The 15,596-nt window shown below is 47.9% G+C and overlaps 2 protein-coding genes across 3 annotated transcripts; both read right to left on the bottom strand.

The window, feature by feature from the left end:
• LOC106605689 (uncharacterized) lies at positions 1 to 3,215 on the bottom strand. The gene is made up of 5 exons (XM_014201580.3): positions 3,036 to 3,215; positions 2,378 to 2,443; positions 1,643 to 1,796; positions 1,028 to 1,315; positions 1 to 905 (listed from the first exon to the last, which is right to left on the bottom strand). Exons 1-5 carry the CDS (start codon positions 3,133 to 3,135, stop codon positions 563 to 565), a joined length of 951 nt encoding a protein of 316 aa, XP_014057055.1. The 5' UTR covers positions 3,136 to 3,215; the 3' UTR covers positions 1 to 562.
• Positions 3,216 to 5,154: 1,939 nt separating this feature from the next.
• On the bottom strand, positions 5,155 to 12,175 carry LOC145879547 (uncharacterized). Of its 2 annotated transcripts, none has more exons than XR_014392387.1 (2): positions 11,035 to 12,175; positions 5,155 to 5,457 (listed from the first exon to the last, which is right to left on the bottom strand). XR_014392387.1 is itself a non-coding variant. In XM_082975474.1 (2 exons), the coding sequence occupies exon 2, from the start codon at positions 7,794 to 7,796 to the stop codon at positions 7,173 to 7,175; it is 624 nt and encodes a 207-aa protein (XP_082831600.1). In that variant the 5' UTR covers positions 7,797 to 10,954; positions 11,035 to 12,165; the 3' UTR covers positions 5,155 to 7,172. The 2 variants fall into 2 exon arrangements, 1 of the variants encoding a protein (XP_082831600.1); XM_082975474.1 differs by having other exon boundaries at positions 5,155 to 10,954; positions 11,035 to 12,165.
• Between the last annotated feature and the right edge of the window lie 3,421 nt (positions 12,176 to 15,596).

Below are 15,596 nucleotides of genomic sequence, written 5' to 3' on the forward strand. Positions count from 1 at the left end.
GGACAGCGCTTGAATGGGCCGGAGACAATTTGGCTCACGATTGTTAGATACTGTTTCAACCCCCCTTGTATCCCATATAGCAGCCTTAGAAACCTGATGCAAATTAGTAGAACAATTTGGAGGAGACATCTAGAGCACTTATAATGAGGAAGACAAGCGAAGCAGGTTAAAAACAATGGCCTCTTGTGTGTTTAAGAAAGGCAGTATTGAGTGTGGCTCTTGTGTTCTGAGATAAGGAGATAATACAGCGAGAGAGTGATTGAAGTGATTTAAACAGTAAATGCCTTTCTGAGGCCTGAACAGACATAAAGGACTGTGTTTGCCTGCTCAAGACCACTTCAAAGCTCTGTCATCCTCACCCCTCTCTCTCTATCAACCCCCCTCAACCAAAACACACAGTGCCAACACAGTGAAAACAGCATCAGTAACACTTAACTCCCTCCTCCTCTCTGTGGTAGCTAGGTGAATGGTGGCACAGTGCTTCACCACCCCCACCCCTACTTAAACAGGGGTGTAGTGGCGGGACACCGGTCCTCCAAACCCCTTCCTCCCCTGGGTCCATTTAGACGGTGGTCTCCTTGACCTTGTCCATGGCGGTCTGGAGCTGCTCACGGATCTTGGCGGCGTAGGGGGCGATCAGGCTGCTGAGCTCATCGATCTTGCCCTCCAGGGTGGTGCGCAGGTCCTCGGCGGTGGCCTCCAGCTGCTCGCGCATGCCTTCGGCCTGGGTGGAGACCTGCTGGCTCAGGTCCTGGGCCTGGTTCTTCAGAAGGTCAGTGAAGCTGCCCAGCCTCTGGCCAGCGGTGTCGTGGGCCTGACTCACGAAGGGCTCCACACGCTCCTTCACGAGATCCATGTTCTGGGAGGTACGGGACTGGATCTCACCCAGGTAGGTGGCCACGGTCCTGGGGGAGGGAGAGGCAGAGGGGGTTTGCATCACTTGGAAGACATATTAAAACTGTATTTAGAAATTCTATGTTGGAAAGCAAGCTGTTATAGTACATTAACTGTTGACATCTATACTCACTTGCGGATCTCCTCGGTGTCCTTGTTAAGGCGTTTCTTCAGTTTGCGGGTGTAGGTGTTGGCACGGTTGTGGACATCATCAGCATTCTGCTCCATCATGGTCTTGAGCTCTCCCAGGTACTGTGTGCTGCGCTCCTTGGCGTCAACCATGTCGGTCTGGAGCTTGGTGGTCAGAAGCTGCAGGTCCTGGCCCAGCAGGGCGGCTGTGTCCTGGGAGTAGGGCCCCAACTTGGTCTGGATGTCCTCCTTGTACACGGTCAGCTCAGCCATGGTGTCAGTGATCAGGGTGCTGCGGAGAGGAAGGCATGGTCAGAGATGGTCATAAAGTGGGTAGAGGGAGGCATGGCCAGTGACGTAAGGGGACACAGGGGTACAGGGGGGAGGACGAGGGAGAGAGGAGAAAGAGGGGAGGCATGGTCAGGGACATAGGGGGACACAGGGTACAGAGGGGAGGCATGGTCAGGGACACAGGGGGGAGGATGGGGGACAGAGGGGAAAGCAGGGAGGCATGGTCAGAGACAGTCACACAGCACAAGGTTAGAATGGAGAGCGATGAAGCAAAGTATATGAGCCTATATCACTTCAGAATGAAATAGTATTACAATGCGCCACTCACTCGAGTTCTCTGCTGAGCTGGGAGGCCTTGAGGTTCTCCACCAGTCCGTCGGCTCTGCTGTTGATCTCAGACACGTAGGTCCAGAAGCGCTCAACGTTCTCCTCCCAGTGGTTCTGGAGGGCCTCTGCCTGGCGCACGGCGCGGGCATGGCAGCCTGCAGGGGGACACAGAGAGCTCTGAGGTGAGGTTTCCATAATATACACCATCAGGGGGGTTAAATCCAGTCTGGTAATGAGTGTGGAGCCTTGGTACAGTATGAAGCCTAATTATACAAGTGTTACAGTATTGTAAGAGTTGATTTTAAAGACTGATTTCAGCAAGGAGTCAGTAAATGCATTCATGCACATACAGTTGACTAATACTAAATATATATACTGTATATACAGTTGACTAATACTAAATATATATACTGTATATACAGTGCCTTGCACTGGATTTCTTCACATTTTATGTGGCATTAAAATGTATTTAATTTTCTTATTTTTTGTCAACAATCTACTCAAAATACTCTGTAATGTCAAAGTGGAAGAAAAATTCTAACATTTTTTAAAAGATGAATAAAAAATGTATAACTAAAATATAGTCGTTAATTGTAATGAATTACAATTAAATCCATTTAATCCCACTTTCTAACACAATAAAATGTGAAGAAATCAAAGGGGTATGAATACTTTTGGAAGGCACTGTATATGTTGATAACAGTGTCAAAAGGGAACAGTGTAAACCCAGGTTTACCAGAGATGACTGCCAGAGCAAGGATTAAAGCCACAGCCTTCATGATTGATTGACAGACAGATACACCTATGAAAACAGACATAGACCAAACAGTGGTTGTCTATCAAAGCTATAGAAAACAAATACAACAATATACAAAGATACAATGGTAATACATTGGAATATTTGGCAGAATATCTTTTTTATACAGTAGAATACTACTGTGAGCCAATAGAATAAATAGGAAACATAACCTTTCATGGACGCTTAATGTCCATAACTGTACTCACTGAGCTCTTCTAGAATAGCAACTAAACTAGTTCTATGCAATTAAACGTTTTAGATTAAACTTTAAATCCAGTCATTACGCTATAAACTAATAAGGTATTGTAGTTTCCACTATAATGCATCTCTTTTTAACAGTTTTACCATACATTTGGTCTGGTTAATCTGCACACTACAGTAACAATATTACTGACTTGCTTTTCATTGCCTAATGTGAAGGCTACAGTAGCCTAACCTAATGTAATCATTTATAAGTAGCCTCTATCTCGGTATCAAATCTAGTCTACTTTAACAGATGCTTTATATTTCTACTAAAAATAAGGTATTTCACTCATGACTAAAGCGCGTTTGTAGCCTATATGGTGCCCATCAGTTGTCCCCCTTCCTCACTCACCTAAGAAATCCAGTTCTTTCCGTACTCTAGGGAAAAGTTCGCCGGGAGTTTTATACGGTCCTGGGACGGCCGCGCGCCTGTAGCTGGAGAGCGCGCGCATGTGATGATGTGTGGCTCAGCTCATGGTTCGTTCCACGCGATGTGCCACTTCGCGTTCGAAGTTCTCATCTTTTTGCGTTGTTGTTGGCTATATGGTGATTGTGCAATATATAGTTTATGATGTACGTCAACGAAAATTGTTTGTGCTTCTATGAAAAAAACTGTAGGCTATTTGAAACAAGGAAACTCGTTTAAAGAACTCTTAGATGTGATTGTGGCTCATTAGGTTTTCTTGGTGTCTTTGTATGTGTTTTATGTAATCTGTTGTGGAAATACAATTAAATGTTAAATGTCTCAGAGAACAATTCTTTGGCCAACTATAATCTACTGCTGGCACCAGGAATCTGTAAATAGGCTATCCTTGTCAGGCAGCTTCAATGTATTTGAATCAGTTTATTTTTAATCATGGAACTACAGTATCAACTGACTACCCCCTGCCACTGTATGGCCCCTCTCCACTTACCAGTCTTCATTCATTTACACAGGGCTATTTGAATGCATGATGGTCACCAATTAAATGCATTTGAAAGGCACTGTCTCCATAATGGCCAGACTGGGTAAGTAGTCTACATGAATGATGTTGAACCCATGACCCATGGAACATCTTCTATCAGAATTACATGAATAATACTGTTCACTATTCACAATCCAACTAGGATCAGTCATTTACAGTGCCTTCAGAAAGTATTCACACCCCTTTACTTTCCCCACATTTTGTTGTGTTACAGCCTGAATATAAAATTGATTACATTTAGATTTTTTGGCATACACTCAATACCCCATAATGTAAAAGTGGAATAATGTTTTTCAAAATGTGTACAAATTAATAAAATATTTAAAGCTGAAATATCTTGAGTCAGTAAGTATTCACCCCCTTTATTATGCCAAGCCTAAATAAGTTCAGGTGTAAAAATGTGCTTAACAAGTCACATAATAAGTTGCATGGACTCACTCGGCGTGCAATAATAGTGTTTAACATGACTTTTAAATTACGTTAAACACAGCTATGTTCCCCACACTTACAATTATCTGTAAAGTACCTCAGTCGATGTGGAATAAGTCAAGGGGTATGAATACTTTCTGAAGGCACTGTAACTGTTAACATCTGTTTTTTCCTCAAAACAATAACTCCACAGGGTAAGAGGGATCAGTGCAAAACAAGATAGGAGTGGGAGATACTGCTGTTCCCAGGGACATGTCAGGGCTTGGGGATAGAGCTAGGGTGCAGTAGGAAGGATTATGAGTGGGCGGTAGAGAGAGTGCCGTGAGGGGCAACAAAGACAGTTCATACATCACATAAATGGACTGCGGTTAGTTAGGATAGGCATGTCCAATGAGGAAAATGTTTTTGAGGTAAAAGGAGATACTGTAGAAAATGGAACCTCAATATAACTCTCAAGATAAGGATTTGACAGAGCTAGCTTTATTGTTCATAGCCTGTAAGGAACTGAGACAATGACAAAAAAAAGACAGGAAGTGCTGACTCCAACTGAGCCATATGAGTTCAACTCACACACTCAAATGTAGCTCTAAATCTCCTTTTTCTTAGGTCTAGTTGCAGTTTATGTATTGTTGGACATCAAGGTTAGAGCTTTGGGCAGTAACCGAGAAGTCGCTGGTTCGAATACCAGAGCCAACAAGGTGACACATCTCGCTGTGCCCTTGAGCAAGGCACTTAACCCTAATTGCCCCAGAGGCACAGTACAATGGAGTGCAGGGAGTGTGGCCGTGACCACACTCCCTGCAGGTGTCTCGGGGGAGTTGGGATATGCAACAAAGAATTCCATTACACTTGTTTATAACATGACAAATATAAGCATCCCCCAAATTATATTCTTAGGATTCAAGCAAAGGTCAGAACTGATGTTATTTGTGAGAGGATAGTCATTCCATCTGCATTTGCAGATTACTCTTATTGATCAAAAGAAGGCAATATGTGTACCAGTGGAGGAAAAAGTAACAAATTGTCATACTTTAATAGAAAATGACTCAATGTAACGTAGACGCAGGGAGTCAGGAAGCAAGTGCAGTTAGTGAGTTTAATGACCAAGAACGATATAAAACAAGAGAAGCGTCTAACATGGAAACAAACAATATTGGTTGGTGGGTGATAACAAAGGAGTGCTAGATAAAGGGGAAGTAATCAAGGTAGTGATAAGTCCAGGTTTGCCTCATGATGGGGCGCAGGTGTGTGTAATGAGGGTTGCCAGGTGTGCGTAATGAGGTTGCCAGGACCGGTGGTTAGTTGACTGGCAACGTCGAGCGTCGGAGAGGGGGAGCGTCATGGGGGACGGCATCAGCCAGGGGACTAGGAAACACCGGCCTGAGGGAAACATGAAAATATAATGAGATACGGTAGTTAGTGGGGAGTTGTAACCTGTAAGTTACCTCGTTGACCCTCCAGAGGACCTTGAGCGGTCCCACAAACCGGGGACTCAGCTTCTTACAGGGCAGGCGGTACGGGAGATTCCTGGTGCAGAGCCAGAAGCGATCACCAGAATGGAACACAGGAGCCTCACTGCGGTGGCGATCTGCCTGCTCTTTCTGACGGTGTGCTGGAGTCTCACGTGGGCATCATTCCATACCTCTTCTGCGCGCCTTACCACCGTATGTCTACTGCAGGAGCTTCGGTCTGGCTCGGAGTCCACGGAGCCAGGGCCAGCTGATATCCCAGAACACACTGGAAGGGAGTCAGCCTTGTAGAGGAGTGTTGCAATGAATTCTGAGTGTATTCAGCCCAAGGAAGGAGTCGGGTCCACTCCTCCTGCCAGTAACTCCTCAGGAACCTCCCCAGCTCCTGGTTCATCCTCTCCACCTACACGTTAGATTGAGGCCCGAAGTGAGGCTGACCGTGACCCCCATCTTCTCCATGAAATCCTTCCATACACGTGATGTAAATTGGGAGCCACAAATCGGAGACAATATCTTCCAGAAGGCCATAGTGCCGGAAGACCTGCTGGAACAGTGCCCCAGCTACCTGGAGAGCGATAGGGAGACCAGAGAGCGATAGGGAGACCAGAGAGCGATAAAAACGGCAGGATTTTGAGAATCTGTCCACAACAACCATAAAAGTGGTGAAACCATCAGACAGGGGAAGATCAATGACAAAGATCTATCGACAGATGTGTCCAAGGCCGCTGAAGCACAGGGAGGGGTGGAGTTTCTCTGGCGGAGCGTTCCGGGGAGATTTGGTTTGGGCACATACGGAGTTGACATTGCGGGCAACATCCTGCACCAAGGTGGGCCACCAGTACTTAACAGAGATAGATTGAGTGGTGCTGGTGGGTGTCCAGCGGCAAGGAATGTGTGCGCCCAGGTCAAAAGCCAATCCCTTGCCTCAGTGGGAATGTAGGTGCGCTCCGGAGGACAGGTAGCCGGTGCGGGTTCCCTCTCCAGAGCCTGGTGGATGTCCATGTCTATGTTTCAGAGAACGGGGGCAACAATTCCGGAGACAGGATAGGGCATCGGCATTGATGTTCTTTGAACCTGGGCGGTATGACAAGGTGAAGTTGAATCTAGTAAAGAAAAGGGCTGTAACGGCTGTCTTTGGAAGAAGAGGACCAAGGTGCAGCGTGGAATTTATTCATCTTTTATTTTGGATGAAAAAGGCACTTCACAAAGAAAAAACAAACGACAGCCAAACAGTCCTGACAGGTATCCTAACACATTAAACAGAAATTAACTACCCACAAACCCCAAAGGAAAACAGGCTGCCTAAGTATGACTCCCAATCAGTGACAACAATGTACAGTTGTCCCTGATTGAGAGCCATACCAGGCCAAAACAAAGAAATACAAAGCATAGAAAAAAGGACATAGAATGCCCACACAAATCACACCCTGACCAACCTAAATAGAGACATAAAAAAGGCTCTCTCAGGTCAGGGCGTGACAGTACCCCCCCCCAAAGGTGCGGACTCCGGCTGCAAAACCTGAACCTATAGGGGAGGGTCTGGGTGGGCATTTCTCCGCGGTGGCGGCTCTGGAGCGGGACGCAGACCCCACTCCACCACTGGCTCACCTCACTTTGGTGGCGCCTCTAGAGCGGGGTCCCTCGCCGCGGGCCCCGGACTGGAGGGTGACTCTGGCTGTGCCGGAGGACAGGCGGGGCGACTCTGGCTGCGCCGGAGGACAGGCGGGCGACTCTGGCTGCGCCGGAGGACAGGCGGGCGACTCTGGCTGCGCCGGAGGACAGGCGGGCGACTCTGGCTGCGCCGGACTGAGGGGACTTGCAGCAGGCCTGGCTTTGGGCGCAGGCACAGGACTCACCAGGCTGGGGAGACATGCAGGAGGCCTGGCTGTGGGCGTAGGCACAGGACTCACCAGGCTGGGGAGACTTGCAGGAGGCCTGGCTCTGGGAGCAGGCACAGGACTCACCAGGCTGGGGAGACATGCAGGAGGCCTGGCTCTGGGAGCAGGCACAGGATCCACCAGGCTGGGGAGACATGCAGGAGGCCTGGCTCTGGGAGCAGGCACAGGACGCACCAGGCTGGGGAGACATGCAGGAGGCCTGTCTCTGGGAGCAGGCACAGGATCCACCAGGCTGGGGAGACATGCAGGAGGCCTGGCTCTGGGAGCAGGCACAGGACGCACCAGGCTGGGGAGACTTGCAGGAGGCCTGGCTCTGGGAGCAGGCACAGGACCCACCAGGCTGGGGAGACATGCAGGAGGCCTGGCTCTGGGCGCAGGCACAAGACGTGCAGGGCTGGGGAGGTGCCCAGGAGGCCTGGTGCGTGGGGCTGGAACAGTCTTCACCAGACGGCTAGCACGCACCTCAAGACGAGTATGGAGAGCTGACTCAGGTGACATGAATTCGAGGACACGCTCCGTAGGGCGAATGTCGTGCCTCATGCACCAACACAGCAGCTCTCTCATATCTCTCTCCTCCAATCTCCCCATCAACTCCTTCACTGTCTCTGCTTCTCTCCCTTCGCTCACCTCCAACTTCACCCCGACTAGCTCTGGTTCCATCCTCGGCACCGCCGACCTTCCCATGTGCCCCCCCCCCAAAAAAATCTTGGGGCTGCCTCTCCTCCTCTTGCCGTGCCAGCTGATCCTCCCAGAAACGCCGTTCTGCCTTCGCTGCCTCTATCTCCTCCGGCAGGCGGCGGTATTCTCCAGCCTGTCTCCAGGGTCCCTTTCTGTCCAGTATCTCTTCCCAAGTCCAGGAGTCCTGAACCCTCTGCTCCTCCTTACCACGCTGCTTGGTCCGTTGTAGGTGGGTAGTTCTGTAACGGCTGTCTTTGGAAGAAGAGGACCAAGGTGCAGCGTGGAATTTGTTCATCTTTTATTTTGGATGAAAAAGGCACTTCACAAAGAAAAAACAAATGACAGCCAAACAGTCATGTCAGGTATCCTAACACACTAAACAGAAATTAACTACCCACAAACCCCAAAGGAAAACAGGCTGCCTAAGTATGACTCCCAATCAGCGACAACGATGTACAGCTGTCCCTGTTTGAGAGCCATACCAGGCCAAAACAAAGAAATACAAAGCATAGAAAAAAGGACATAGAATGCCCACACAAATCACACCCTGACCAACCTAAATAGAGACATAAAAAAGGCTCTCTCAGGTCAGGGCGTGACAAGGGCCCAAATAACTTTAGTTTGTGGCGCCCTCCAGCCAGTGTCTCCACTGCCAACTTCACCACCAGGAGCTCCCGATCACCGACGTCATAGTTCCTCTATGCAGGGGAAAGTTTTTTTAGAGTAGTATGCTCATGGATACAGTTTTTGTGGATTACCTTGATGTTGTGACAGGACGGCCCACACGCCCACTTCTGAGGAGTCCACCTCCACCACGACGGGCAGCATATGGTTTGGGTGTTTCAGCAACGGGGTGAAATGCCCCTTCAACAGGCGGAAGGCCTCATCAGCTGTAGGATTCCACACCAACTTACGGGGACCACCTTTGAGGAGAGAGGTGAGAGGAGAGGCGATGGCACTGAAGTTCCTGATGAAGCGGTGGTAAAAGTTGGCAAACCAAAAAACTGTTGTAGTCCCTTTATGGTGGTTGGGACTGGCCATGACCTGACCGCATCTACTTTCTTTTCCTCCAGAACCACTCCCTGCGGGCTGTTCCTATATTCCAAAAAGGAGACCCAATGGAACTGGCACTTCTCCGCTTTGACGTACAGATGGTTTTCCAGGAGGCATCCCAGATCTACCCTGACGTGGGCGGTATACTCCTCCAAGGTGGCCGAGTAGTTCAGGATGTCATCAATATACACAACCACCTGGCGCCCAAGGATGTCTCGAAACACCTTGTTCACGAATGCCTGGAACACCGACGGAGAATTGGCTAAACCATAAGGCATCACCAAGTACTTGTAGTGCCCAGACACTGTGCTGAAGTCCGTCTTCCATTCATCCCCCTCCCGGATGTAGATCAAATTGTAGGCACTCCGCAGGTCCAGCTTGGTAAAAATAACTGGGCCCCACGGAGCTGTTCAGTGGCGGCCATCACCAACGGGAGGGGGTAGCGGTGCTTGGTGTTGATGGCATTGAGACCTCTGTCCTCAATACATGGACGAAGACCCCCCTGCTTCTTGGCCACGAAGAAGAAACCAGCTGATGCAGGGGAGGTGGATGGGGGAATGAAACCCTGTTGGAGAGCTTCCTGGATGGAGGCGCAGAGTCTGTTAGCAGGTCGATGGCACAGTCCCAGGGGCAATGAGGAGGGAGACAGGTGGCGCGAGTCTTAGAGAAAACCTCCCGGAGATCCTGGTAAACCTCCGGGATGTCGGCCTGGAGGGCAACCACAGGACTCTCAACTGACGTGGAACCACAGGGTAAAGGAAAGCAGGTCTTCCGGCATCCAGGTGCCCAGGCCGTAACCACCATCCTTGGCCAGGGAGGCCGAGGACAACTGTACACGGGTGCCTGGATGATGAGGAAGGGGAGGCTTTCCTGGTGCAGGGGTCCCACAGTGATGGTGAGTGGTGCTGTGATGTGTGTGACTGTGCCAGATCCAAGTGGTAGGTAATCCAGCGCTTGAACTGGAAACTGAGAGGAGAGAGGGTATGACATTATGTTCAGAGAGGTGGCAAGGGCCTGGTCAATAAAAATCCCAGCGGCACCAGAGTCCACATAGAGCTGTGGAAACAAAACTTGAGGGACAGCCAGCTAGTGAAATTAGTACTAAAAAGGTTTTGGTGGAGAGTGAAGATGGAATACTCACACCTACCCCAGGAGACGGATGATCACTGGACCGTCTCTTTGATCTAGTGACTCTTGGGTTAGAACGTAGCGGACACTGTGTAAGCTGGTGTCCCTCCTGGCCACAATAGGGACAGAGCCTCAGCTGTCTCCAATGGCATCGCTCAGACGCAGGGAGACGTGTGGCCCCTACCTCTTTGGGTTCAGACTCTGACTCAGATCAGTCAACGAAGAAGAGAGAAAGGCGATGGGAGTGCCAACGCTCCCGAAGGAGGTTATCCAGATGGATGGCCATCGTGATGAGTGCTTCCAATGAGAAGGTGTTGTCTCGGCATGCCAGCTCTGTCTGGCCCTCCTCACGCAATCCTCTTCTGACTAAGGTGCGGAGTGTCGGCTCATTCCACCCGCTGGATGCTGCCACCGTACAAAAGAAGAGGGCGTACTCCGCAGCAGTCTGGTTCTCCTGCCATAGTTGGAGTAGGCACTCACCCACCTCTCTGTCCTCCGGTGGATGATCAAACTCCTCTGAACAGTGCCATGAACCTCCCATAGGAACACAGCTCCTCCTCTCCTCTCTCCCACGCCCGCCGGTCAACAGGGAAATAACAGTGGCAACTTTGGACCTCTTGGTGGTGGGGGCTCCCGTTTGATGAGAGAGCACTGGAGGAGGAAGACATGACATGACATTTGGATGGAGTCCTGTCATATTTGTCTGAAAGGGACAAACGGGCATCACTGACCTAGGCAGACTGTTGAATGGGCTGGGGTGCTGGCTCACTGGGTTGATTCATGGCAGAGGATCCTTCGCTCGTTGGGGGTGTCACCCCTTGGGGAAGATCTAGACGTTGAAGAACACGGAAGACCTCATCTATCGCCGTCCCCAGTTGCGCCAGGTGACCGTGGTGTTGACGAAGTAGGTCTCCTTGTTCGCCGACGCAATATTCTGTAACATAGACGCAGGTAGTCAGGAGGCAAGTGCAGTTAATGAGTTTAATGACGAATAACATGGAACGATACAAGAGAAGCATCTAACATGGAAACATAAACAATATTGCCTGGTGTGGGATAACAAAGGAGTACTCGATAAAGGGGAAGTAATCAGGGTAGTGATGGAGTCCAGCTGTGCCTCATGATGGGGCATAGGTGTGCATAATGAGGGTTGCCAGGTGTGCGTAATGAAGGGTTGCCAGGACCCGTGATTAGTAGACCGGCAATGTCGAGCGCCAGAGAGGGGGAGCGGGAGTAGACGTGACACTCAAGTTTAAGTGAGTCAGCCAGTAAAATGCTACTTGAGTAAAAGTCTGATGGTGTTGTATGGTGAAAGTTAACATCTTGGGTCTTGTAATGGGTTCTGGAAATCCCCAGTGATACCACAACAGAGCTTTCATAATGAGTAATCTTCAGTTGAGTCATTGTTATACTCAGGAAATGAAAGTCTATATATGTGCAATGCTGGCCATATATAGGCCTTGTTATCAGCACCACTACAGATTCCAGCAGTACCGATGGCCTTTACTGAGAATGGTCCAGCAGGCACGCTACCTCTGCTGTCAATACTAGACATTCCTCTCTGTGTGGTAATCACAAGAAGCCTTCTCCCAAGAAACACAAACTGGAATTGGTTCGTTTGTTCAGAGCCTGATAGTATGAGATAAACTCCAGGAGTCAACTTCTATCTCTTCACTGATTGGTCGGAATGGATATGTACAGTAACGTTCAAAAGTTTGGGGTCACTTAGAAATGTCCATGTTTTTGAAAGAAAAGCAAATATTTTGTCCATTAAAATAACATCAAATTGATCTGAAATACAGTGTAGACATTGTTAACGTTCTAAATGACTATTGAAGCTGGAAAGGGCACCGTTTTTATGGAATATCTACATAGGCGTACAGAGGCCCATTATCAGCAACCATCACTCCTGTGTTCCAATGGCACGTTGTGTTAGCTAATCCAAGTTTATCATTTTAAAAGGCTAATTGATCATTAGAAAACCCTTTTGCAATTATGTTAGCACTTCTGAAAACAGTTTTTCTGATTAAAGAAGCAATACAACTGGCCTTCTTTAGACTAGTTGAGTATCTGGAGCATCAGCATTTGTGGGTTCGATTACAGGTTCAAAATGTCCAGAAACAAAGACTTTCTTCTGAAATGAAGGCTATTCCATGTGAGAAATTGCCAAGAAACTGAAGATCTCGTACAGCACTGTGTACTACTCCCTTAACGGAACAGCGCAAACTGGCCCTAACCAGAGTAGAAAGAGGAGTGGGAGGCCCGGTGCAAAACTGAGCAAGAAGACTAGTACATTATAGTGTCTTGGTGGAGAAACAGACATCTCACAAGTTCTCAACTGGCAGCTTCATTAAATAGTACCCGCAAAACACCAGTCTCAACGTCAACAGTGAAGAGGCGACTCCGGAATGCTGGCCTTCTAAGCAGAGTTGTCCAGTGTCTGCACGCTCAAGTTTTCATTTATTTTGTCTTATTTCTTGTTTGTTTCGCAATAAATAATATTTTGCAACTTGAAAGTGGTAGGCATGTTGTGTAAATCAAATGCCACAACCCCCCTAAAAGTCAATTTTAATTCCAGGTTGTAAGGCAACAAAATAGGAAAAATGTCAAGGGGGTGAATACTTTCACAAGCCACTGTATTTTATGAAGCTGCCAGTTGAGGACTTGTGAGGCGTCTGTTTCTCAAACTAGACACTCTAATGTGCTTGTCCTCTCGCTCAGTTGTGCACTGGGGCCTCCCACTCCTCTTTCTACTCTGGTTAGAGTCAGTTTGCGCTGTTCTGTGAAGGGAGTAGTACACAGCGTTGTACGAGGTCTTCAGTTTCTTGGCAATTTCTCGCATGGAATAGCCTTAATTTCTCAGAACAAGAATAGACTGACGAGTTTCAGAAGAAAGTTATTTGAACCCACAAATGCTGATGCTCCAGACACTCAGCTAGTCTAAAGAAGGCCAGTTGTATTGCTTCTTTAATCAGAACAACAGTTTTAAGCTGTGCTAACATAATTGCAAAAGTGTTTTCTAATGATCAATTAGCCTTTTAAAATGATAAACTTGGATTAGCTAACACAACATGCCATTGGAACACAGGAGTGATGGTTGCCGATAATGGGCCTCTGTACACCTATGTAGATATTCCATAAAAAATCTGCAGTTTCCAGCTACAATAGTCAATTGGAACATTAACAATGTCTACACTGTATTTCTGATCAATTTGATGTTATTTTAATGGAAAAAAACATGGACATTTCATGGACCCCAAACCTTTGAACGGTAGTGTATATATCTAGCCAGCTAGCATATCTTGAGATGTACAGCCACTGCAGTGCATGTGCTCTCTTCTGACTACAAGCAGTTTGAGGACACATTTTTAAAAACACTTTTACCATCTTAGTTTACACATTACTTGACTGGATAAAAAATCTAAATAAAATCAAATGACCAATCAGGTGTTTACAATGTCTCTCAGTTTGATGCATAGAACTCCACATGCTTCCTCTACTCTATGTCACAGTATGGGTGTGTCACATGGGAAAAGTGGGCATTCAGCAGCATGTCAAGTCCAGTCCTGTTCAGCACACAGTCAGAGGATTACTGAAGTAATTGAATTCAAACATCTTCACAATCTGTTGTCACACAAATCCTTTTGTGATATCTGACCGGCCTCTGTTATTAGTTATTTTTCTCCCACATTTAATGTGCGAACAGCATTGAATTGGGTTTTTATAGTTGTTCCTACAGGTTCCTAAGATTGTTGGATTACAAAGGAAAACCCAGTCGCGAGCTGCCCAGTGACTCGAGCTTACCAGACCAGCTAAATTCCTTCTATGCCTGCTTCGAGGCAAGCAATGCTGAACCATGCATGAGAGCACCAGCTGTTCCGGACTACTGTGTGATCTCGCTCTCGTAGCCAATGTGAGTAAGACCTTTTAAACAGGTTAACATTTACAAGGGTCAGACGAATTACCAGGACATGTACTCAGAATATGAGCTGAACAGCTGGCAAGTATCTTCACTGACATTTGTAATCTCTCTCTGACCCATTATCTAATACCTACACGTTTCATTTACATTTTAGTTATTTAGCAGACACTCTTATCCAGAGCAACTTACAGTAGTGAATGCATACATTTCATACGTTTTTTTTCTTCCATACTGGTCCCCCGTGGGAATCAAACCCACAACCCTGGCGTTGCAAACACCATGCTCTACCAACTGAGCCACACAGGACCACCATAGTCCCTGTGCCCAAGAATGCCAAGGTAACCTGTCTAACTATTTCCCAGTAGCACTCACTTCTGTAAGCCATGAAATGCTTTGAAAGGCTGGTCATGGCTCACATCAACACTGTAATCCCAGACACCCTGGACCCACTCCAATTCTCATACCGCCCCAAGAGATCCACAGAAGACAGAATCTCTATTGTAACTTGATCTGGATCCTGGACTTCCTGATGGGCCGCCGCCAGGTGGTGAGTGTAGGCAACATCACATCTGCCATGCTGACCCTCAACACGGGGGCCCCTCAGCGGTGCAGGCTTAGTCCCCTCCTGTTCTCCCTGTTCACCCATGACTGCATTGCCACGCACGACTCCAACACCATCATTAAGTTTGCAGACGACACAACAGCCTGATCACCGACGACAATAAGACAGCCTGTAGGGAGGAGGTCAGTAACCTGGCAGTGTGGTGCCAGGACAACAACCTCTTTCTCAATGTCAGAAAGACAAAGTAGCTGAGCGTGGGCTACAGGAAATGGAAGGCCGAGCATGCCCCCATCCACATCGACGGAGCCATATTGGAGCGGGTCGAGAGCTTCTAGTTCCTCGGTGTCCACATCACTAAGGAATTATCATGGTCCACACACACCAAGACATTTGTAAAGAAAGCCTTTCCCCCCTCACAAGGCTGAAAAGATTTGGCATGGGCCCTCAGATCCTCAAAAAGTTGTACAGCTGCACCATTGAGAGCATATTGACTGGCTTCATCACCGCTTGATATGGCAACTGCTTGGCATCTGACCCCAAGGCGATACAGAGGGTAGTGCGGACGCCCCAGTATATCATTGGGGCCGATCTCCCTGCCATCCAGGACCTCTATACCAGACAGTATCAGAGGAAGGCCATAGAAATTGTCGAAGACTCCAGCCACCCAAGTCATAGACTGTTCTCTCTGCTAAATAGTTAAATAGTTAACCAAATAGCTACCCAGGTTATCTGCATTGAACTCTTTTGACTCATCACATACACTGCTGCTACTGTTTATTATCTGTCCTGTTGACTAACTTCATCCCTAC

Source organism: Salmo salar, chromosome 05 (genome assembly GCF_965601325.2).
Source record: "Salmo salar chromosome 05, fSalSal1, whole genome shotgun sequence".
In the NCBI taxonomy this organism is placed as follows: Eukaryota; Metazoa; Chordata; class Actinopteri; order Salmoniformes; family Salmonidae; genus Salmo; species Salmo salar.

Excerpts from the sequence above, each read along its gene's own strand:
- LOC106605689 (XM_014201580.3), bottom strand. The coding sequence starts at position 3,135 with ATGCGCGCGCTCTCCAGCTACAGGCGCGCGGCCGTCCCAGGACCGTAT. Across the intron at positions 2,444-3,035 it reads GAAAGAACTGGATTTCTTAG|GTGTATCTGTCTGTCAATCA; the intron begins GTGAGTGAGGAA and ends CTGTTTTCATAG. Across the intron at positions 1,316-1,642 it reads CAGCTCAGCAGAGAACTCGA|CACCCTGATCACTGACACCA; the intron begins GTGAGTGGCGCA and ends TCCTCTCCGCAG.
- LOC145879547 (XM_082975474.1), bottom strand. The coding sequence starts at position 7,796 with ATGTCTCCCCAGCCTGGTGGGTCCTGTGCCTGCTCCCAGAGCCAGGCC.